Source organism: Protobothrops mucrosquamatus, unplaced genomic scaffold (genome assembly GCF_001527695.2).
Source record: "Protobothrops mucrosquamatus isolate PMUCROS unplaced genomic scaffold, P.Mucros_1.0 scaffold_202, whole genome shotgun sequence".
Taxonomy (NCBI): domain Eukaryota; kingdom Metazoa; phylum Chordata; class Lepidosauria; order Squamata; family Viperidae; genus Protobothrops; species Protobothrops mucrosquamatus.
Window position 1 is genome coordinate 622,856 of NW_015386278.1, and position 24,397 is coordinate 647,252.

The 24,397-nt window shown below is 39.5% G+C and overlaps 1 protein-coding gene across 1 annotated transcript; it reads left to right on the top strand.

The window, feature by feature from the left end:
• The first annotated feature begins 1,305 nt into the window (after positions 1-1,305).
• On the top strand, positions 1,306-20,299 carry THBS1 (thrombospondin 1). The gene is made up of 21 exons (XM_015825821.1): positions 1,306-1,372; positions 3,032-3,606; positions 4,164-4,239; positions 4,460-4,647; positions 5,740-5,850; positions 7,077-7,170; positions 8,357-8,530; positions 8,976-9,152; positions 9,346-9,519; positions 9,800-9,927; positions 10,022-10,174; positions 10,654-10,872; positions 11,079-11,186; positions 12,010-12,169; positions 12,674-12,792; positions 14,641-14,875; positions 15,498-15,725; positions 16,867-17,138; positions 17,706-17,803; positions 17,921-18,060; positions 19,065-20,299. The coding sequence occupies exons 1-21, from the start codon at positions 1,306-1,308 to the stop codon at positions 19,067-19,069; spliced, it is 3,501 nt and encodes a 1,166-aa protein (XP_015681307.1). The 3' UTR covers positions 19,070-20,299.
• The last annotated feature ends 4,098 nt before the right edge of the window (positions 20,300-24,397 follow it).

The window sequence follows — 24,397 nt, forward strand, 5'->3', positions numbered from 1 at the left end:
AGAGACGGGCAAGGTGCTGGAAGAAGCAAGCCTACATTTGCTCTCTCTTGAGAGCGTCCCTTGCGTCGGCAGCTCCTGGGATGGAGAACCCGCCCTTCGGGCATTGGCTGCACAGAACCCACACAACGCATTTACTCCCTGGGTGAATCGGGGTTGAGAGGAATTTCCCCGCACATTGTACACCCAGGAATTCACAACTGCCTGGAATGCAGACAATACCCCTTCCTTTGCCCAATGGGAAAACTTCAGGGACAACACAGCCTAACCTTGGGGGGGGGGGGAGAAGAGGGGGAGCCCCACTGATCGGAACTAATCTGTCCGCCCCCGCGTATCACTGTCTTCCCCCGGACTGGACTTTGGTGATGGGGGGGGGGGTTTGCTGGGTGCGCGCATGCCTGCGTTCTGCCTCGTTGTGAGTTAATTGGATCCGTTCCAGCCCGCTTCCTGTCGGCCCGCTGCTGATTGGCTCGCGGAGTTTCGGGGGTGCGAGCAACCGACCTCCTTAAAGGAGAGGGAACTCCTGCCGCCGCTCAGTGCAAAGAGCAAGGGCGACCATCACCAGGGGAGACCAGGGGGAGGGGCAAGCTCCTCTCGATCCGTTTCAGTCCCCGGCAGCAAAGATCCCTCGCGCTCTCGGACTGCTCCAGGATCGCAAAGGACACTACTCGCCCGGACGTGTACTGAATCAAGGTGCTAAACCCACGCAGGGGTAATTTCGCCGAGCCCAAGAACTCCAAGAAGGATTTTTTGTACTGAATTCTATTTGCTCTCAGAGGATCTGATTCTTGGGGATTCTTCGCCGCCTCCTATAAAAAGTAAGTCCTGAAAACATTTTCCTCTTACGACTTCAGTTTAATACCCGGAGCTGGAAAAGACAGTCAAGATAAATAGAAAAAAGCTACAGCGCTCCTTCCTTCCTTCCTTCCTTCCTTCCTTCCTTCCTTCCTTCCTTCCTTCCTTCCTTTTTTCCTTTCCTTTCCTTTCTTTCTTTCTTTCTTTCTTTCTTTCTTTCTTTCTTCCTTTCCTTCTTTCATTCTTTCCTTTCCTTCTTTCCCTCCTTCCTTCCTTCCTTTTCTCTTTCCCTTCCTTCTTCTACCTTATTCACTCGAACCTTTTGGTCTGTAGTTACGATTTCTCTCTCTCTCTCTCTCTTTCTCCATCTCCCTGCTCCCTCCTAGCTTGCGCGTTTCTTGGAGAGGGCTGCTTCTGGTTAGAAGGCGCGAGGGCAATAATCCGAGACGGTCGAATGACCGGTGATGGTTTGTTTCTTGCTTAAAGGTTGTCCTTTTGGGCGAGATTCCTGCCATGGAGCTCTCCGGTGGTCTCTTTCTCCTTCTGATGCTTGGAGTCTGCACAACAAACCGGATTCCAGGTAAAGAGTGTGAGATCACGGAGGGGGAGAAGACGTCGCGGGTGAATAGGGAGACTTTCCGGTCAAATTTGGGGTTAGATTTCGAGGGAGAGAAGGCACAGAGAGAGAGAGAGAGAGAGAGAGAGAGAGAGAGAGAGAGAGAGAGACTCTGTAGAGAACCCCAGTCCAACTTACATCCAGGTAGGGCTGGCAGAAACTGTTTAAGACGGAGCAATAGCGTCGCTACTCACCACGGCTCTCTCCAACCTGGCGCCTGCCAGCTGGACTTTATACCTCCGGTGGAAGGCAAAAGGCGAGAGTGCCTTTACAGAGCCGGGAGTGCCAGGTTGAAAAGGCGGGCTCCGTTCCCTAGTAGTTCTTTCTGAAAGGATGTAAACCGGGTGGCCGCTACGACCAGCCGGGGGTGGGAAGCTGCCTGTGCTAGAGGATTGCGCCCCCCAATGTGGACAGTTGAGTGTCCCGCTTCTCCTGCTTGAGAGGAGGCTCTTCTGCGCTCGGCTTTCCCGGGCTTGGCGGGCTCGACCGACTTTTGGGGCTCGATCTGTGAGAAGGGAGGGTGGGCGCGAGAGGCGTTTGCCTTCTGGCTCCTGGCTCCGAGCGGACTGTTGGCCTTGGCATCTGCCTCGCTTTGGGGTCTGGGCGCCGCGCCAGGGACGCTCCGAGCCAGACCAGGCACACAGCAAAGGGGCGGGCCGGGGGGAGCACCATCGCTCTGTCTGGACGTTTATTTATAAAAGAGGTAGCGGGAGGGAAAGCCCAGCTGCCGATTCCGTCGCGGGAGGGCCGGGGTGGGGTGGGGTTGGGGGCTGGGGGGGGTCGTTACCCTCAAGCCAAATCCCTGATGCTTCAAGTGATCCAAGGCGTTGCTCCAGCGTTGTGCCCTGCTTCTAGGCCAGTGTTTCTCAACCTTGACAATTTTAAGGCATGTGGACTTCAACTCCCAGAATTCCACAGCCAGCATTGCTGGCTGTGGAATTCTGGGAGTTGAAGTCCACATGCCTTAAAATTGTCAAGGTTGAGAAACACCGTTCTAGGCTGAGCCAGACGCTAGCAGCCCTATTTATCCCCCCCCCCCACTAGTTGGCCCAAAAGTTTTACTGAGCCCCTGCTGTTTGGCTCTGCATCTTTAAGGGCAGAGCTGGCTTTCCATCCTCCTCCTCTCTGGCTTTGGGCTCCCTCTTTTGGGTTTGTCCCTCACACAGCTTGGATCATAACTCCGGAGTCTCCCTCCGCTTTGTGTCTTTGCATTGCCTTCCACTTTGCAACTTCAGAGTCCCTGGAGGAGGCAAGGGGAAAGGCAGGAAGAATTCTTTGACTTGGATTTCTATTGCCATTTGGTCAATGGCTCTTCTTTGATCCTCTTGGCTCATCCAACCAGGAAAAACTGGGAACCGTGTATGGGAAGCCAAGTATTTTGCAGCTTGCCTCGATGGCTTTGCTGCAGCAGAACCCAAGCTGTAGTGATGGGAAACTGTTGTGTGACCAGAAGGCTACACAATCCAAATAGTTTCTTCTATAACTTTTGACAGCATATATTTCTTGGGACTTATCAACAAAAGAGGGAGTCCAATAACAACAACAATGCAGCTGTTTAGACCTATCCCTGCCCAACATAACCATCTCTTTCTGTCTCTCCCTTCCTCTCCCTTACCTTGACAGAGACTAGTGATGACAACAGTGTTTTTGATCTCTTTGAGTTAATTGGCTTGGGCCGCAAGGGAGCCCACAAAGGATTGGGGGTGCATCCGGTAAAAGGACTAGAGCTTTCCAGCCCTGCCTACCGCATAGATGACGCCACCCGTATCCCTGCTGTTTCTGATCACAAATTCCAAGACATTCTTTATTCCATCCAAGCTGAGAAGGGCTTCATCTTGTTAGCTAATCTTCGTCCGATAAAGAAGGATGCTGGCACCATATTGGCCGTGGAGCGCAAGGACAACTCTGGCTACGTTTTTAAGTTGGTGCTCAATGGCAAGGCGAAAACATTGGACTTGAGTGTCTTTCCTGAGGAAGGCAATCAAAGTTTGGTGTCAGTGGAGGAGGTGAAGTTGCCCATTGCACGATGGAGTAGCATCATCCTCTTTGTGCAAGAGGATCAGGCTCAACTCTATGTGGGCTGTGATAAAATGACAAATGTTGAGCTGGAAATTCCTATTCAAGACATCTTCACTCGGGATCTGTCCAACAGCGCCAGACTCCGCATTGCTAAAGGAGGAGTTAATGACAACTTCCAGGTGAGATACCTTTTTATTGCAGGTTCAGGGGTCCATTTCAAGGAAGCCAACTTGATTTGCCACTTTGAAAAATACTTTCAAGGAAGTGAAATTTTTGCCCCTAACTACTCCTTGTTGACTACTATCCACAGCAGTGGGGATTTAACCGACACTTTGAATATAAATATGTACAGTTAAATGGTGTAAAGTTTAAAATTGAATTTGGGTCCTCTATTAAAAATTAATAGTTGATATTAATTTTGATAATTGTTGAAATGAAGAGAAAGTGAAAGACTGACTTATTATCAACTAATGAGAATTCTGGCCAGTATAGTTTACACTTGCATTACAGATTAAAACAAGAACATCTTTAAGTATACATCCCTAAATTAAATATAGCTCAGTGGTTTTCTAACACAGTGGGCCCAAGCTGGCTAATAAATTATAGCAAAAACAATGTGATAGTTAAAACATAAATTGATGGTTGTGCTCAATCAAAACACACACACACACACACACACGCATCAAGAATTTCCTTTGCAATAGAGATAGACTCTTTCAATCTTTATTTTTTTCAGGGAATGCTGCAGAATGTGCGGTTTGTGTTTGGAACTACACTGGAAACCATCCTGAGGAATAAAGGCTGCCAGAGCTGTACGTTAGAAACCTTTTTCTTCAAATGTATTGGCCCATTGATTATAAGATATTCTGTTTATGTGAGATGAATGAGCTTAGACATGTGGAACACAAAATGAAATGCAAACCACTGTATTTTAAGGAAAGATTGCCTTACAAACTGTCACATTCATTTAAGCTGAATTCTATCACTTTTGACAGTATATATAATCTGTATGTGTTTTAATTGTTTCTTTAGCTACTGGAACACTTATTAAATTAGACAATCCCATGAATGGCTCCCGCCCAGCCATTCGCACCAACTACATTGGCCAGAAAACCAAGGACATCTGTGGCTTTTCTTGTGACGACCTAACCAAAATGTTTATAGAACTGCAAAGCCTGCGTGCCCTGGTTACAAAAGTTGAAAAATCTGTCAACCATATGGTAAGTGGATACTAAGTACCCAATAAAGAATCAAAAGCCTCTTAAGGACCCCTTGACTCATAAACGCTAACTATTTTCCATTCCAAAATGATGGGAAACAGACATTCATCTACAGTACTTACTGTAAGAAAGAAATATTTTTAGGTGACCAGCTTGGGCAATGTTTGTGCATGAGAAGAAAGTTATTCATTTCTTCTTAGACACCAGGATCAATACCTAAGGTGGTTTATACATTTTAAGCCATGATTAGATCTGTATTGTAGGATGCTGAATGAAATATAATGATTAGCTTCACCTTATTATGTTAAATCAAAGCCAATATAGCATTATATCCAATTTAGTCAGCGTCTAATATGAATAGTTTTTGCAACTGACCTAAAATTAGATATATCCTGTGGTACAGGTAGTCCTGTACTTGCAATCAATTGCTCAGCAACCATTCAAAGTTACAATGAAAAAGCCATTTGCATCTCAGAGTTAAAGTTCCAATGGCCGGCCGGCCCCGCGTGGTCATGTAATCCCATTTTGGGTGCGTGGCAATTGGCTGGCATGTATGATTATATGGTCACATGATTGCAGTGTATCATGTTTTTTGCTGGAAAGTGGCGTTTACTTCCAGTTTCCACCAAAAAACCATCCCAGAGTGCGGCCACCAAAAAACAAATTGAGTGCGGGCACAAGATGACCCACTTAACTATCACAATTATTACCATAATTGTAGGCTCAATTATGGTCATAAATTGAGGTCTACCTATAGTCATTTGTAGTATTTTTATTAAACTTTCTCTAGCAACTATGGCCCTAGAAATCTGGCTAAAACTTGCCTCTGTATATAGCCTAGCTTCCCCTGAAGCTTCTCCATATGATCTAACACAGGTGAGCAATCAAATGGAGAAAATAAATGTGTTGTTTTAGTTATATCATTTAAATACTGTGTAAGTATTTAGAACTATAGCATTTAATATGGTAGCAGAGCCTTTAGCGCTTATTCCTAAGTAATCAGTGTAAAAGCAATTGTCTTGCTCTGTCAGATTCAGACTGATTTATAAATCTTTATTATTGTTATCTATTCCTTTTTTGTTTGATGTAAAGGAACTTATCGCCCCACATAATATAAAGAAAGGAATATGCCTCCACAATAATGTTGTGTATGAAAATGCAGCTGAGTGGACCACTGACACCTGTACCACATGTACCTGCCAGGTAAGATTCTTTACAGCTAACCTGTCAGTAAAGGATTTATCATGCATCTAGTTGGTACATTATACAAAATGTAACCTGTGCAGAGAAATTGGTGACCCAAATATCTATTACTGTCTTCATAAGAAAGTTTGAATACATTTTTTTCAGCTTAAACCTGCCACCATCTATATGTTGTGAATGAATATTTGCAGCAAGAAAAGTTCTACTAAACTTGCTTCCTAATAGAGCTGCCTTTTTTGACAGCTTAAGACAGTTGCATTTGGCTAATGCTTCTGTGATTTTCTTTGTACTACTGGCATCTAATTCAGTCTTTGTTTGTGTTATCCCCTAAAGCTACAAAACATGTTGTCTGTTATCCTTTAAAGAACCGAATTGGCAAAAGTTATCATTCCTTCTTTTGCACAGTCATTTGTTTTGTTTTTTTGGCATAAGATGAAAATACACATCAAGCTGCAACATGGATTGTTTGAATGTGGAGCCAACTTTCCTAAATCTGTTCTACCAATGACTCTAATGATCAAATAAAATTCAGGCAAATAACCAACATGGCAACCTTGAGAATTTTTATTAGCTTAATGAGACAAGATCTGGAAAGCTACTCAGCAAGATATGGTTTTCCCATTTAATAGTAGCTTTTGATTAAATGAAGAAAGGGATACAAAAATACATAAGGGTTGCACAATGATTGGAGTGCTTCAGATTCCTGGGTTTGCTTTGACTTCAAAAAGCCTCTGTATACTCCAGCAAAAGCCAAATTACCCATTGTTTAGATTCCAGGCAGCAGTCATCTGCACACTTATTAAAATTATTAATGGGACTGAAAGTCAGAAATAGACTTCAAAAGTTAGAATCGGGACTAAAAACCTGTCCTTATTGTAACTTTTGAAGCCTATTTCTGACTTGCAGTCCCATTAAACTGAATGCAGTTTTAATAAGTGTGCAGATGACTGCTGCCTGGAATGGTTACTAACCTGATGACATAAGTTGTTTTGAAGTCAATTCCTAATGTATCCTTACCACTTCCAGTTGGAAGGAAGATGAGCTTATTTTCTCTCTATTCTCCCATACTAATTATAGCCTCTCCTTTCTAAATGTTAAGCAGCTGCTGGGAAAACACTTTGCACAATGGAGTATGACTTGTTGTAGTAGAGCATTAAGGCATTGGGAAACAAAATGTCAGATTTATGTGTTTGTTTTTAATATAAGGGTTTCTTTTTCCTGTTTAGAATTCTGCTGTAATGTGCCATAAAGTATCTTGTCCTCTCATGCCTTGTTCCAATGCCACAGTTCCTGATGGTGAATGCTGCCCAAGGTGTTGGCGTAAGTAACTACATTGCCTTAACTTATTTGATGGGATTTGGGGGGGGGTGTTGCATTTTCAATGCCCATACCTAGAAGATATAATTTACCTGGAGAAATGTATATGTGAGAAAGCACAGATTCTAGCCTGAGATTCTGAAACTAATATAGATATCTTTGAAATTGCCACTACAAAAGTACGTATAGTCAAGGCTATGGTTTTCCCAGTTGCAATGTATGGCTGTGAAAGTTGGACCATAAGAAAGGCTGAGTGCCAAAGAATTGAGGCCTTTGAACTATGGTGCTGGAGAAGACTCCTGCGAGTTCTCTGGACTGCAAGGCGATCAAACCGATCAGTCCTAGAGGAGATCAACCCTGAATGCTCTTTAGAAGGCCAGATCCTGAAGTTGAGACTCAAATACTTTGGTCACCTAATGAGAAGGAAGGACTCACTGGAGAAGAGCCTAATGCTGGGGAAGATTGAGGGCAATAGAAGAAGGGGACGACAGAGAATGAGATGGCTGGATGGAGTCACTGAAGCAGTAGGCATGAACTTAAATGGACTCCAGAAGATGGTAGAGGACAGAAAGGCCTGGAGGAACGTTGTCGATGGGGTCACGATGGGTCGGACATGACTTCACAACTAACAACAACAACAATGAATATTAGATTTCAACTAAGCACACAATAAGCAATCTTTTTTTTATTTGCAGATGGCTTGTGTCAAGTTAGGTAAAAATTAAAAGATCAATAAAATCAAGAAAGAGTTACAAATCCAGTCAGGACAGAATAGGAATTTCCAAGAATGGTGAATCTCCCATGAGTTTATTCTGAGTTGTGTTCCATAGTTTGAGAAAATAAAAGCAAAATCTTAATAAGAGTTTTCCATATGCCTTGGAAGATTTCAGGAACTGGTAGCATGAATATCTGTGTTTATTTTCTTTCCCATAAATCTCCAAAATATGTTACATGAGACCTTGGTCATTTGGTTCTGAGCATTTCTTACAAATATTCGTATGTCATTTGGATAGTTCAGTTATCAAAGGTCAGAGTAAATGGAAATTTGCAGGGCAGAATCTGTCCCTATATTATTTTGGCAATCTCTGCTTCCTATGGAGGTAACTTTTTTTAAAAATGGTGATTTTTTTATTTATTTATTTTTATTTTATTATATGTTTATTATATTTATTTTTCTTCTTTTTTTCAGCAAGCGATTCTGCCGATGATGCTTGGTCTCCCTGGTCTGAATGGACCACTTGCTCTACAACCTGTGGCAATGGGATTCAGCAGAGAGGCCGCTCTTGTGACAGAATCAACCATCTTTGTGAAGGCTCCTCAGTGCAAACACGGATATGTAATATGCAAGAATGTGATAAGAGATGTGAGCATTCAAATTCTTTACATTATAGATAGATGCTATCTATTCTTACTCTTTCCTTCCATACTTAATACTAGGAAACATTGATTTACTTCAGATTAGTGTAAAACATTCAGCTGTAGTAGGATTTATCTGATAGTTAATGATTAAAACAAAAATATTTCATATAAAAGTTATTTTCTGATTCTAGTGACAGCAATATCTAAATATTTTCACAGTGTGATAATTAATAGAAGACAATATTTGTAGCTCAGTTTGAGCTGTGGGTTCATTGGTGCTCTCTGAATTCGGTTCTTTTCTTGCAGACATTTCATTACCCAACTAGGTAATATCATCAGCGTTAGCATAACCAAACTCAGAGAGTTCCAAGGACCCCACAGTATGGTAATTTCCTAACCTACTAATACAAGATTTTGCAATTCACTAAGCCACATTTTACTGCTTACAGTCAGACAGAACGGTGCTTGGAGCCATTGGTCCCCTTGGTCTTCCTGCTCTGTTACTTGTGGAACTGGGTTAATCACTCGAATCCGTCTGTGCAATTCTCCACTTCCTCAGATGGGAGGCAAAACGTGTGAAGGAGAGGCACGAGAAAACATGCCTTGCCAGAAAAGCCCCTGCCCAAGTAAGTTCACCGTTTAAAATGGTTTTGTATGAGAAACATGATAGTATTTTAACATTCATCACCTGAGATTGAGAACAGAAGTTACTGAAACATTTTAAAAAAAAACCACCCAAATCAACCTGAATTTCTAATACCATTTTTCCCTTTAATTTAAAGATACAGGAATATTTCCTTTTTTTTGTTTTGTTTTCAGTTAATGGGAACTGGGGGCCATGGTCACCTTGGGATGCCTGTCCAATTACGTGTGGCGGAGGCATTCAGAAACGCAGCCGTCTCTGCAACAATCCAGAGCCCAAATTTGAAGGGAAGGATTGCATTGGTGATGCAACAGCCACTCAGATGTGCAACAAGCAGGATTGCCCAATCGGTGAGTAATGGCTCATCGTGAACTATCAAGCAGCATATGTTAAGAGTGCGGTGTCATTTTCAGAAAAGAATGTAGAGAATGCAACAAATTAAATTTCGTAACAAAGAAATGTGAACTATAATCACATTTTGGCAAAATAACTGCATTATGACTTCCATCATCTTGTTGCCACTCTTGATTCTCTATCAGGTATTTTTAAGGTGGCTACCTCATTCTGTCTAATGGCGAGAACAGCCAAGAAAATAAAACTAGATTTGAGCAAATGTTCTTGTCGTTTTAGATGGATGCCTGTCTAATCCTTGTTTTGCGGGAACTAAATGCACTAGTTTCCCTGATGGTTCCTGGAAATGTGGTCCGTGCCCTGTTGGCTATCAAGGAAATGGAATTAGATGCAAAGATATTGATGAAGTAAGATAATTTGCATTCATTCATATATTCAACATTCAAGATGTTTGCAAATGAACCTATAGCCAAAATTGTCTCCCACGTTTTTGTATTTCAGTGCCAAGAGGTTCCAGATGCTTGCTTTGTACTTGGTGGAGTGCACAGATGTGAGAATACTGTACCTGGTTATCACTGCCTGCCTTGTCCCTCCCGCTTTACAGGACCACAGCCTTTTGGTCGGGGTGTGGAAGATGCAATGGCAAAGAAACAGGTACTGTCAAAATAGAGATATTTCCTGTTTATGAAACCTCAGTCCCTTTTGAATCTAGGGTGCCCTAAGCTGACCCAAGAATTAAAGAAGATACCAGGTAACCGTTTACTTTGTTACATTCAGCCATGTGATTTTGCTCAGAAGCACCCAGTGCCATATAAGAAATTCAGTTTGAATCAAGCTGGAAACCCATAAAATAAACAAGTGGGGAGCCACAAACAATAGGTGGAATTCACTAGGTGGTCCTTACTTTTGTGTAAAGAGAGTGACAATTGAGAATTGAAGCCTCAATCAGTATCTAACATATGATAAAGATAACCATATACCTAATTTAAAGCATTCACACAAAATCACAGTCAACGGCTGCTTGCTTTTAAAACACAGCAGAAATGTCAGGCATCGGTTTTCCATTGATGTATTAAAAGAAGAATGAGGTAAAGACTGCTTTGCAAGTAAGTGTGTTCTTAATTCTGCCTTAGGTGTGCAAGCCACGTAACCCATGTGCTGATGGAACTCACACCTGCAACAAATATGCCAAGTGCATCTACCTTGGACACTTCAGTGACCCGATGTATCGCTGTGAATGTAAACCAGGGTATGCCGGTAATGGGATTATCTGTGGAGAAGACACTGACTTAGATGGATGGCCAAATGAGAACCTTCACTGTGTTGCCAATGCTACTTATCACTGCACTAAAGTAAGCCTATTTCTTCGTTATATGCCGTTCCATCCTTTAATACTAGGGGAAAATGGTTTGGTTAGTATTTTAATATGAGCTAATGGAATTAATATTTCTTAAATGTAGTCATGAAATGAAATACAGTGGCCCTTTAGTAATGTGAGCACTATTTTGTGTGAAATTAAAGACAGGTGTAACATAATGTTCTTTATTTTTTTCTGCAGGATAATTGCCCCAATCTTCCCAATTCTGGACAGGAAGACTATGATGATGATGGAATTGGTGATGCCTGTGATGATGATGATGACAATGACAAGATTCCAGATGATAGGGCAAGTTTAATTTAAAAAAACATTCATGTTCCTCTCTAGTATAGACAATGTCCATCGCAGTGATAGCCAAAGACCAAAAGAAAATTGCACGTACATCCAGTGAAATCTTGGGATGGATTAGTAGATTTTTTCCCCCGCTGCATCAGTGGAAGAAAAAGTAAAATATGAAATAAAAATCTTAACCATTTCCTTCTCTGTTCATAGCAAAATGACAAGTCATAGGTTTGCCCAGCAATATACTGTCCCTTCCCACCACTAATGTAAAATGCATAAAGAGTAGGAGATTGAATCCATGGTACAAGATTGAAAAGTAGCTAGTCTTCAGCAGCAATTTGAAATAGTTATCTAATTTGTAGCTATATATAGATAGATAGATAGATAGATAGATAGATAGATAGATAGATAGATAGATAGATAGATAGATAGATAGATAGATAGATAGATAGATATAGATATAGATATAGATATAGATATAGATATAGATATAGATAGATAGATAGATAGATAGATAGATAGATAGATAGATGGATAGATGGATAGATGGATAGATAGATAGATAGATAGATAGATAGATAGATAGATAGATAGATAGATAGATAGATAGATAGATAAAAGATCAATTTTGCAATAAAATACGGATGCTGCATCACATATCACTTTTGTTACTGCTCAGCTTTCATTTACATGGCAAAAAAATAATCCTCGCAACATGCCTTTACTACTCTTCTTACTCTAGTAAATCTACTCAATAAGTTATTAATGAGACTGCCTGTGCCAATATCTGAGCATATTTTAACAAGGCTTTTAAATTTTCCTTCTGCAGGATAACTGTCCATTCAATTACAATCCACAACAGTATGACTACGATAGGGATGATGTTGGTGATCGCTGTGATAATTGCCCATACAATCACAATCCTCTTCAGATAGACACAGACCAAAACGGAGAAGGCGATGCTTGTGCTGTGGATATCGATGGAGATGGTAAAGTTTGGTTACTTCTTCTTTTCTTCTATTATGGCACGACTGTCCAGGTCATCTCAAGGAAGAGAGTCTGCCCTTGAGCAAGCTCTACTCTTAATGATGACCTAGACATACCAGAATGAAGTGCACATTTCAAATAAATAAATTAAAAAAGGAGAAACTAAATTATACACTTGCCATTTTTGGAGGCACTTTTATCATTGTATATTCTAATATCATCCCATGTTTTTCACCTGCTTACTTTTATGTCATATATGGCAGCTTCTATAGAAGCAGGTTTTATTTTTATACTGCATCCTATTTGGTTTGTAGATACAGTGGAAAATGTGCTGCCGTTGAACATTTAACTGAAATGTCAGTTCTACTAGTGTTAGATGCCTAAAGAGATAGGCTATTAGTTTGGCTTCTATGAACCATTTTCTCTTAATTACTTTTATGCAATAATTTATGATCTAGATGTATTTACCATTAAAGATACCTGAATGGGTTCCTCTACATTTCTAGGCATTCTTAATGAAAGAGACAACTGCCAATATGTGTACAATGTGGATCAGACGGATTTAGACTTGGATGGTGTTGGAGATCAGTGTGACAACTGTCCATTGGCACATAATCCAGATCAGGTCAGCTTAACTGCCTTTGGGCAATCAAATATTTATTTAATCTTCTAATTTACAGAATGTCATGTACAGTCTTGCAACATATGTCAACTAATCAAGAAAGGATACAATTGGTCTTAACTGGGACGTATACAGAACATCTTTTAAAAATAAAAATGAGGGATCCCTGATGCTCTCTGAGCTTGCTTGTTTTCTTGCAGATGTTTCATTACCCAAACTAGATAACATCATGATGATGTTACCTAGTTTGGGTAATGAAACGTCTGCAAGAAAACAAGCAAGCTCAGAGAGCACCAGGGATCCCTCATGTCAACCCTGAGCTACAAATATTCTCCTTTATTAAAAATAAAAATCTTAAATTAGATTTTCAGAACACAACATCTGAACATAAATCTTGTTAATTGAAGTACATGGTGCTGATAGGGGGGAAAAATCATCTGGTAATCATTTTTTCACTAAATCTACATTCCATTATTCATTAGAGAAAGGTTGAGGATAAATCTTAACCTGGGTCTCCTCAGCCCTGATCTAACATCTTAACCACTGCACTGTACTTGGGTGAAAAATTATATTTTGTACTGCAACAACGTCAGCCAGCAATATAGTAAAAACTAATAATTGAAAAGAGAGGTCTAAGTAGAGGTTACAAGTTTATTAAATGCAGATTAAATAAAATAACCCCTCCCCCAAATTATTGCTTTTCAACCTAAGTATTTCAGGAATTTAACAATGCAAATACTGTTAATGTGTCAAACAATATATAATCTGCAAAAAATGTTTGTATGTGTATATGTATCATGACTCATGATGCCCTGAGGCTAGAAATTTTGTTTTACAAAAATGCACCCATTAAAAAGGTTCATTAGGGTTAAAGGAGAATGTAGTAGAGAACACTTACATCACCAATGGGTTTTTTAATTAAAAAAACTCAAAGTAAATTTTACTTGATTAAGGACTAAAAACATGGAGAGATCTAGCCCATCCCATTTAATTCATTCAAGTCTAAAGTAGCAGTGGGAGAAGGCTGCACAGTCCTATCATGTATAAGAAATACTGTAGGATTAATAGCCTCAGTAGCATAATTGAAATGCTTAAACAGTCCTTGCCAAATTGCAATAAATAGCTGGAATCTAGATTTATCCTGCAGATTATACTCTGCTGTTTAAAAGGATATGTACAGTCTCAAAACCCTATTGGTTTCCAAAATAATGTACTACACTAAGCAGTACAATGAATTATGTCTATATTTAAGATGAAAATCTGTTTCAGAGAATTTATTTTATATTGTGGCTAAAGCTGAAGACCAATTGTTTTTTATATGATTTATTTCATAATGAACAGGCTGAGGTTGTTCAGCTGTGCTTGCAGCAGAACAAAGCCAGACAATTTAGGATTATTTAATATAGCCTTCAACTTCTAAATGTTGTTTGATTATATTTTAGAAAAGCAGAAACATTACAGTTGCTACCAACCTTAAAAATATGCTACCAACCTTAAAAATGCACTAATATGTTAGAAGCCATAGAAAAGTTTGACTTTTCCCAATATGCCAAAATAAACTGGATAGGTGTTAAGAGGTTATCTTTAACTGAAGGTGAATCCTACAGAAAGCTAAAGTTCCCAATAATTCCAAACTTTGAGTGCACATTAGTATCCTCCTATACATATTTCTAAAGTGAAAGCTCCATGGGTGCAAAAGCTGCTTCTCCACAAGCTAATGAAATGAAGGATTCAATCTGACTATTGGAGGGTCAGCCCAAAAAGAGACTACTGGATTGCCTCATGTTTCAAGATGCTATCTTCCAGGGTTTGTAAATCTTTATCCTAATGCGTTCTACATTTTGCTTTCAGATGGATTCCGATTCCGATCGCATAGGGGATAAGTGTGATGACAATCAGGATATTGATGAAGATGGCCACCAGAATAATCTTGATAACTGTCCTTACGTGCCCAATGCTAACCAAGCTGACCATGACAAGGATGGGAAGGGGGATGCCTGTGACCACGATGATGACAATGATGGTGTTCCTGATGACAGAGATAATTGCAGATTGGTTCCCAACCCAGACCAAGTTGATTCGGATGGTAAGAAAGATAATTTGCATCAAATTAGAAGAGACTGCATAACATTTAGATGTGTAATGCAGTCTTCAATATAGTTTACTAAAAAGCATTAATATGAATGAATATGCTGCTTTTCTGCAAATGCAGCATTCTTTTACTCCTTGTAATATTTAAATTTTGTTTGTTTGTTTATTAAAATGTTAGCTTACCCCAATTTGTATGACTCTGAGTGGCATACCGTACATGCATACGGTACATATATACCTACAGGCATACATACATTTTTCTACATCTAAGAAAAACAATAGAAACAAAGTCTAGAGGGAAAAAAACAATAAATTAAACAATTGAAATATCTTCCAAGGGGCATACCACCCATGGTAACCCAGGATCAGGGAACACAGCCAGGTTTTAAGGACATGTTTAAACAGGCCCTCCTGTTTAAACATTTAAAAGTGGCTGTTATTTAAAAATTACTTTAGCTGCTAAGAATTCCAGCCACTTAGCTAATTCTTGAACTTGTTCATGTGTGTAATTTCTCAATATATCTGCTACTGAAAGTCTAAGATGTGCCAGATTTTTGGCTCTGATGTTCACATCTTTCTTTCTGGATTCCTCCCCTTATTCCCCTCTTTTTTGCCAGGTGATGGACGTGGAGATGCATGCAAAGATGACTTTGACAATGATAACGTTAATGACATTGATGACGTCTGCCCTGAGAATGTTCACATAAGTGAGACAGATTTCCGTCGATTCCAGATGATTCCCTTGGATCCGAAGGGAACATCTCAAATTGATCCCAACTGGATTGTTCGTCACAAAGGCAAAGAACTGGTTCAGACTGTCAACTGTGATCCTGGACTTGCTATTGGTGAGCATCAAAGTTTTTGAATCTTTTATATATGTGCACACGCATCCACTGAGAATCCTCTCCTTTTGGTCAACAAATACCATATTGTTGTATTAGGACAATGGTGGCGAACCTATCCACACGGGTGCCAGAGGCGGCACTTAGAGCTCTCTCCGTGGGCATGCGTCCCGTTGCCCCAGTCCTAGGCCTTCAGCTGGGTTTTATAAAACCTTTTTGCTTTAGGCCTCCGCCACCGTGTGCAAAAAAAAAAAAAAAGGTTCAATCAGTCAATTTCAACTTTTCGCAGGGAAAAAAAAAAGATCTTGCAAAGTTGGAATTGATTGATTGAACTTTTTAGTCCCACCCAGTCTGCTGTTACCACTGCAGGCACGCCCACCCAATGGGCCATGCCCACCCAGTTGGCCACACCCACCCAGCACTCGACGATGCATAAGTGGGTTTTGGGTTGCAGTTTGGGCATTCAGTCTCTAAAAGGTTCGCCATCACTGTATTAGGATGTAGGTATTCTTCAGTCTCACATTTACATGCCTTCACTTCACCATCATGCTTATAACTATTTTAAGGCTTTATTTTTTTAAAAAAAATGTTTTTCATAAAGCATTCTTCAAAATTCCAACTGCTCAGTTTTTGGAACAGGCACTGAAGGAAAGAGGGCAAAACATTGATTTCAGGAAATTAAACAACAACAATGTTGCTTAAGCTCCTTTAAGCCTTATCAAATAGGATAGTAAGTCTGCATAACAGAACTTCTGAATACAAAAGCTCTTTCTGAACACTGGATCCCTGTTCAGTATGCCTATCACTTTTGCTTTTGCCGAAAAGATGTAGCATTTCACAGTGCAATGAATGTAAATCATGATTTAAGATGCAGTTATGAACCGTAGTTCTAATTCCATTTAATTCCAATTCGTTGTATGAAAATACTTTGACCGTGCAAATAGTGAGGGGAAAACCACAATCATCCAGAAAATATATTTATATGTTTTCATTAGAAGTTTTGAACACAAACCCCAGGCCAATTTTAATTTGAGAAAGAGAGGGGGGGAGGGTTTGTTAATGGAAACCTTACGAAGGATGGATTTTAAAGCATGAATTGACATCCATCTGAAAGCTGACAGTTACTTAATTTTCTTTTTCTCAGGTTTTGATGAATTTAATGCTGTTGACTTCAGTGGCACTTTCTTCATTAACACGGAAAGAGATGATGACTATGCTGGCTTTGTATTTGGGTATCAATCCAGCAGCCGTTTTTATGTGGTCATGTGGAAGCAAGTTACCCAAACGTATTGGGAATCACAGCCAACCAAAGCTCAGGGATATTCAGGTCTTTCTATCAAAGTAGTGAACTCCACCACGGGCCCTGGAATGCACCTTCGTAATGCCTTGTGGCATACTGGAAATACTCCTGAACAGGTAATTGATCATTTCTATTATTAATGAACTCATTTTTCTTTTCAAAAACCTTGGTAAATTACACTAGTGCAGCGGTTCTCAACCTATGGGTCGCGACCCCATTTGGGGTCGATCGACCATTTCACGGGGGTCGCCAAGCAAGGCTGTCCGCCATTTTTTCCCCTTTTCCGGCGGGTGCCTTACCTCCCTTGAGCTGGGCCAGCTGGTGGTCGGCCTGCTCCATCTCTGCCGCTTGCCAGCTATGCCTCGGCCAGCGCAGGGGGCGGAACCACGCATGTGCGGCGCTCCCAGGCAGGGAAAGTCCTTGACTTACGACCGGTTTAGTCCTCGACTTACGACCGGTTTAGTCCTCGACTTACGACCGGTTGGGGGTCACGGCATTAAAAAGGTTGCGAACCACTGCACTAGTGTAAGACGTAGCTATCTTAATAAAACATTTTAAGCATAACAAGCTTTTTTTTTTTTTTAAGAAAACTCTTTTGTACCTGCTAAGAGCTTATGGTTTATCTCTAGGGCTTATATAAATGTAATTGCAATGCACAATTCACCTTTACATTTACCTTTCAGGTAAAGACCTTGTGGCATGACCCTCGTCAGATAGGTTGGAAAGATTTCACTGCTTACAGATGGCGTCTCACTCACAGGCCAAAAACTGGCTTCATTAGGTAAGCATTACAGATATAGGCTGAAGAATTCACATCTTTTGAAAAGGCTCGTTCAAGGTTACCGTGTAAGCACGTTGTTTCATGCTAAAGATTAATTGTCACTGCTCTTCCTTACAGAGTGGTGATGTATGAAGGAAAGAAGATCATGGCTGACTCTGGCCCCCTCTATGACAAAACCTATGCTGGTGGTCGCTTAGGGTTGTTTGTCTTCTCTCAAGAAATGACATTCTTCTCTGATCTAAAATATGAGTGTAAAGGTAAGAACACACATGAATAACCTTGTTTTGTTAGATTTAATATCATAAAGGATTTAGTATATTTTTATAAACTCAATGTTTTTTTTAAAAAAGTTGTATCAGATCACACTTAATAAATATAAATAAGAAATGTATTTGCAAGCAATGTATTTGCTGGATAAGGAAATGATCTTAAATTTAAGGTGATTCACCCACAAAGGAAAAGTGGACAGAAGAAAAATTGTTAGAACTTGGGGGGGGAGGTCCAGTGCATAGTCCAGATACTCCATAGATCAGCTAGGGACAGCTAATTCTGTTTTTCAGTGGAATCTATGTTAGCAATGTCAGCAGCCATATGTAACTTCTGTTCTTAACTTCAAAGGCCAGACCACCTGAGGAAAAAGCCCCCGTCTTCCATGCAGTCATAGTGAACCTTAGCTGGGGAAAATGATGCTTAGTTTTCAGATTCAAAGAGGATATAAAGATACTGAGTTGCACTTAATTGTGCTAGTCCAACATCAAAATGGTATCTGCGGGCAAAATTCCTGAGCAAATATTGAGAAGCTATATGAAACCAGATTTTTATCACACAGTCTTGGAATCTAGCCTGTTTCTAGCAAAGGCAGTTTTGCCATTTTGCATGTAGTGAACAAAACTGAATCTTTGTTCAATCTCAGTAACTAGGAGTAGTATCATAAACTCTAGTTGTAGCACTAAAACACTCATGATTCCTTTCTATTAAGACAGATAAGAAAAGGCAGCATATGTCAACCGTGGTATTTTTGATACAGATAAATTACCGTAAATAATTATCTAAATTACAGATGTCTGAGTTGGGCAACTGCTTCATTAGAGAAGCAGTAGGCTTGTTACTCTGGCATACTTTCCTTTGAAATACCCCCACCTTTTGTACAAGAACAAATGCAGTTAGGTCTTTATTTTGTATGTTGATTACTATTTTAGAAATCTACCTCTAACTGTAGTTGCTTAATTACAATCAATGTTTTTGTCTCTTTTTTTTGCAGATTAATGATTGGAAGGCAATTAATTATAGAAATTCAAAATGCTGGTATTGCACCTTCTGAACTGTAAAATTTCTAGGAACCTTGGGGGACCATTTGTTGTGTTTTGTTTTGTTTTTGCTCATTCCTCTCTTCCTGCCTTCATGAGACTCTGACTACATGACCTGTTTCAAGGGAATGCTTTTGAGAGAGAGAAATTTGCAAATCTTCCCATCTGACCTCTGTTAACACAGAAGAAACATGTCTTTCAGAAACAAGAACATTCCTACGTTTCAGAAATGAATAATCATTTCTTTGAGAAAGATGTTTGTGTAGCTGGGCATTGTCACTGCCTCTTTTTAACTGGAGGTCCAATGGATCAGCACTTTTGCAACAAGGGTATCTTTATGTGGACTACTTAAAAATTAAACCAGAGGTTTCCATCTATAGAAGAAGGAAGGGAAGAAGATTTGAATTAGGTTTGAGTTTGCCTCACTTTCTAAAAGAGGACTATGCTTCCTGGGGTTTATATCAAGCTAAATTGGATGAATTGTTACATACTGTCCTGGACAATGCAGATTTGCTCAGGCGTAAGCCCCACTTAATTCAGCAGTATGGATCACTTTATGCTCACACCTAAGATTATACCTTAGTTCTGTTTCCACAAATAGGGCCTACTTTGCTTAATTGTGTAGGAAAATACTTGCAAGTTATACTTGCTAACTAGCCACATGCAATATTAACAAATTTAAAAAAAAATCTATAATGGGGCAAATGAAACAACTATTCTGGCACATTTGATTGAAGCAGGTTTATGGAAAAAGGGGCAGCAAGGAACATATGGGTAAAGCAAGATTTCCCGTGCCGCTGCATCCACAATCTGGTTCTCATACAGATTCAGCAACAATATTAAAGTGTCAAAGAGCACTTTCATCTCAATTTAGCACTTGTGGTGGCCTTCAGTAACATTTTAAACATTTTTATGAAAGTTTCAAAAGCACAATGAGTGAATACAGTTACATACAGAATTCTGTTCTACAAAATGCAAGGGCGAGTTTAAAAAAATGTTTCCAAAAATGATTTTTGTGGAAGATATCTGTAGATAAAATAAAATGTAAAATATTTATTTTTTACCTATCCTGCCTGTTCTGAAAAGCAAAGGACTAATAGATTGAAACGGAAACAATGCGTCAAGACTATCCATTTTGCTACATGTTTTCTATGACAGAAAGATTGTAAATAAAGGTTATTTATTGTTCTAAATGAATTTTGATAGTTACTTGTAAGACTATTTTAGATTGCAAAGAGTAAGTTTCCCCTAAGCAATGTGGAACAATAGGGTAGGAATTGTTCTCAGTGTGTTTTCTTCCTCTGTGCAAAACAGCTGACAAAGTAACCAAGCAGGTTACTTATTGTTGTATTGCCAAAGCAGAAAATGTATACATGTTGACTGTCCCTGTCAGTCAAGAAGAAAAAAAGAAAAGAAATAGCTTCAAATTACCATAGGCCACAATCCTTTGACCTATGTTATTTGCACAGGAGGTATTCATGTGTTGGCCTTATCACCTTTGTAATACTTCTGGGTAAGATTATGGTACATTCCTATTGGTCAGTATGCCAAATAAAAAAGAAAAAATCTGAAGGATGCCGAGGACTAAGGGCATCATTTCATTCCAACAGAATACCCAATTTTTTTCACCAGTGTGGACTGCAGAAGACACATTGCATGGGGGGTGGGGGGGAATGTCTGGAACATCATTTGAAGACTGCTTGTAGTATAAGACTAGCTTCACTTTCTCTACAACTCTGTTCCTAGAAAACAAAGAATGTCAAAGGCGAATTTTTTTATATACAAATATTACCTCATTGTTGTTTGACTGAAAAATGAAAAAAAAAAATCTTTGGATCAAGCAGAGTTTAAATATCTAACAAAATTTAAAGCTACTGTAGTATTAAGGAGGGTTTTTTTTAAAAAAAAAAAAATATATTGCAAGTTGTATATAGTCAAAATTCATATTCCCAGTAAGAAAACAGCATTGAAACAGTGCTGAGAACAATTTCTTATATTGTGTTAGATTTTTTCTCTCTGACATCTTGTATTCTATTCCTTGAACTTGTATAAATTATTTTTTTTTCATAACTGTTGGAATAGTTACTCTCCTGTTTGTGTAGATGTTCTATTTAAATAAATTATAAGGAAAGGCTATTTGTAGGGCTGTAGTGTTTCTATTTTTATATTTCATTTGCACACTGAACTGAAGAATAATTTGATTTTCCTCCCCAGTAGTGTTGCTATTAGTACTTTTTTCAAAGAATGAGCATATTTTGTACACATTTTAACCATTTTACAGTTTTAAAATATGTAAATTGTGTGATAAAATTTCCCATGTACATGAAATAAAAACTTCAAAGTTTATATTTACAACTTTTAGCTATGGCTCCATATTTTTCTTCCTATTTTCATTAAAACAAAAAAGGGAGTTATTCCAGCTCAATGCTTCTTTCATCTATATACTACTAAAACTATCCTCTCTATTTGTCTGTTTGTAATCTTCAATTAGCTGAAACAATTCAACACAGGCAAACAATTTTGGAATCGAGGTATCTCAAGTGCACTAATTTAAAGAATGCATAGAAAACCCAGGACCCATTAATTTCCACTGAATTGAAATTTCAAGGATCCTCAAACCAGTTGTATTCACAAATTTGTGACCACTGCAGTGCCATTGCAATCAGCTGATGTCATGTGATCATGATTTCTGACACCCCCTGCCAGTTTCCCACAAGCAAAGGGTCATTTCCAGTCTCACTGCTTTTTTGCCTGCCGGGGGTCATTCTATGATATCTCTTCAGGTAAGTAAATACTGACAAAAGAAGACTGAACTGGTCAGAGGTTGTCTAGCTGCTATATATAGCAATTCAGATCAATGGTAAAATATTAGTAAAGAAACATTATGTGAAATAGTAATAATTAGAGATGTGCAAAATATTTTGTGTGTAGAATATATGGGTTTGGGTGATCCGTCACCAAAATAAAACTTATCTTTGGAATAGTTTAGTCTTTATCTGGAATAACAATGAGCTGTTTTGAGGGGAATGGGGTTGCAAGATACGGAAAGAAATATGGTTGTTCTGGGCAGAAGTGTGAGTTTGGGAGATAGCAAGAATAAGAACCAGAAAAGGCCAATGATATCACTGAGGAGATGAGGAGAACCAGGAAGGGAGGAGGGAAAACAGGTTGGTAGGATAAACCCTGCTGGGAGCTGTTCAGAGATGGGAGAATGGAGTAAGTAGCACCCATTTTGTTCAACCCAGTGGAACTTGTTTCAGCAAAAAAACAGAACAAGCAAAGCATTATGGATTGCATTTTGGCAAATTGTAGCTAATCTAAAACAATTTTGTGAGACTTTGGGAATATGATCATTTGTTCTGGGCAAAATGTATTTTTCTTTTTATGTTGAATCATTATTGGCCCAGTCATGGTTTACCCTAATCAAAGCCTGGAATACTTTTGTTGTTTTGCAATTCAGGTGAACACAGCAAGGCTGGTGAGAGTTGGCCCCTCTCTTCCCTTTGCAGCTTCCAGCAGCTGATATCCCAGTTAGGTTTCCATCCCTCATCAACTGCTGCCGCCACCATTGATATCCAGCACTGCATATCCCACTGGATTGCCTGCCCAATATCTTTCAAGTGCCTTTCCATTCATCCCCTCAGCTGCTGCTATACAACAACCATTCATCCAATTTCTAAGAGCAAAATCAACTCCAAAGACCATACACACCCATGTGAAGCATCCAAGACATGAGCAATTGTGAAAATGACCTTCCCAATCACTGGTTCTCCTGGCCTGCAATTTTCCTAATCTTCTCCTCCCTCCCTTAAGCCATCCCAACTGCTGCAATTTTGGGCTTTTCCCATACCTGTCCTCACTCCAATATGTTAGCCTGAAACAAGTGTATTTCAGTTCATGCCCAGGGCAAAATTGTCCAATTCTGTTCTGTGAATGGAAGAAAACTTTTGAAATGGGAGTTTCAGTTCTGCAGGATGCCACCCAAAATGAGCTGTGCAGAGAAACATGGAACAACTTGTACACAGAATGTTTTGCACATCTCTAAAAAATATCCTGTTGATTCCTACTGTTTGTACAGATTCATTAATGTTCTGGTCTTCAATCTTTTCTGATTACTTATTAGCAATAGCAATAGCACTTAGACTTGATAGATCTTCATCATGCTAATGTTGCCAATCAGTTAATCAGAGGTGAGTTTAGCCCCAACCCTTCTGGAAAACTCTCAAAGCATTTTTTTTTAATTAGAGCTGGAAATCCTGACAGCATGGAGCCTATATGGTGATGACACCACACGTAACTTTCTGATATAGCAGGCCAATTAAATTAAGCACCCACTGTCTAGGCAAAGTTATATATAGTTGTGGACCTCCTCTCCATACATGTATATGTATGCCTTAGTAATGAATATCATGTAAGATAAAAATATGATTTATATACCTAATAAAAAGACATTTCAATGTTGACAGCTTTGAAATACGTTACATAAATAAAAATATGATTGGAGAACTTCTGTCTAATACATGACAGAATCAGATGTACCTAATGCCCTGTTTCATGGAGTTTGTTTGATGCCAGTGAGGTACCGGACCAGTTTCACCTGGATAAGAGCCAATTTCTTTGTAACGTGGGTAATTGTAGTTCACAGTTTTAAAAATTTTAAATGGTTATACTTAAACCAGCCATTTTAAAATGGCATACATAAATCATTCAGAAATAGAATGCACTTGAAACAAAAAGAACTGCATGAAAGTAAAGCCACGGGCTTTCTTTTTAGGAAAACTTCACAGCATTATTCGAAGCTGCACTAATTCTTTTTGTTGTAAAAATCAGTTAGATAGGCCACGGTGTTTTTCAAATATAGATTTCTAACCAACCAAAGTAACTGGATAAGAGTCATCCTATAACAGCTTTACAGCCCCCTCTAGTAGCTGGTCTAGCAGGGGATTGCAGATTTAGGGAACATTTCTGAAATAAATCTTCTTTCAAACAGATTCTGATACCAATAATTTTCTCTCCATATTTCTATTAAGATACATTATTGGTCTTAGGGAATCTAAGAATTGACCCTTTGTTGTTTTGCTGCCAGCATGAGAGAGATGAAACGCCGGAAAAGACGCCTAGAGAGCAGTTGGAGGGCTACCCGAACCGAATCCGACCGAACACAGGTAAGGATACATGTTAGATCCTACCTTGTGGCAATGAGAGTGGCGAGATCTAATTACTACTCCACCCTCATTGCGTCATCAGATAACCGCCCGGCCTCCCTCTTCAGGGTGACCCGCTCCCT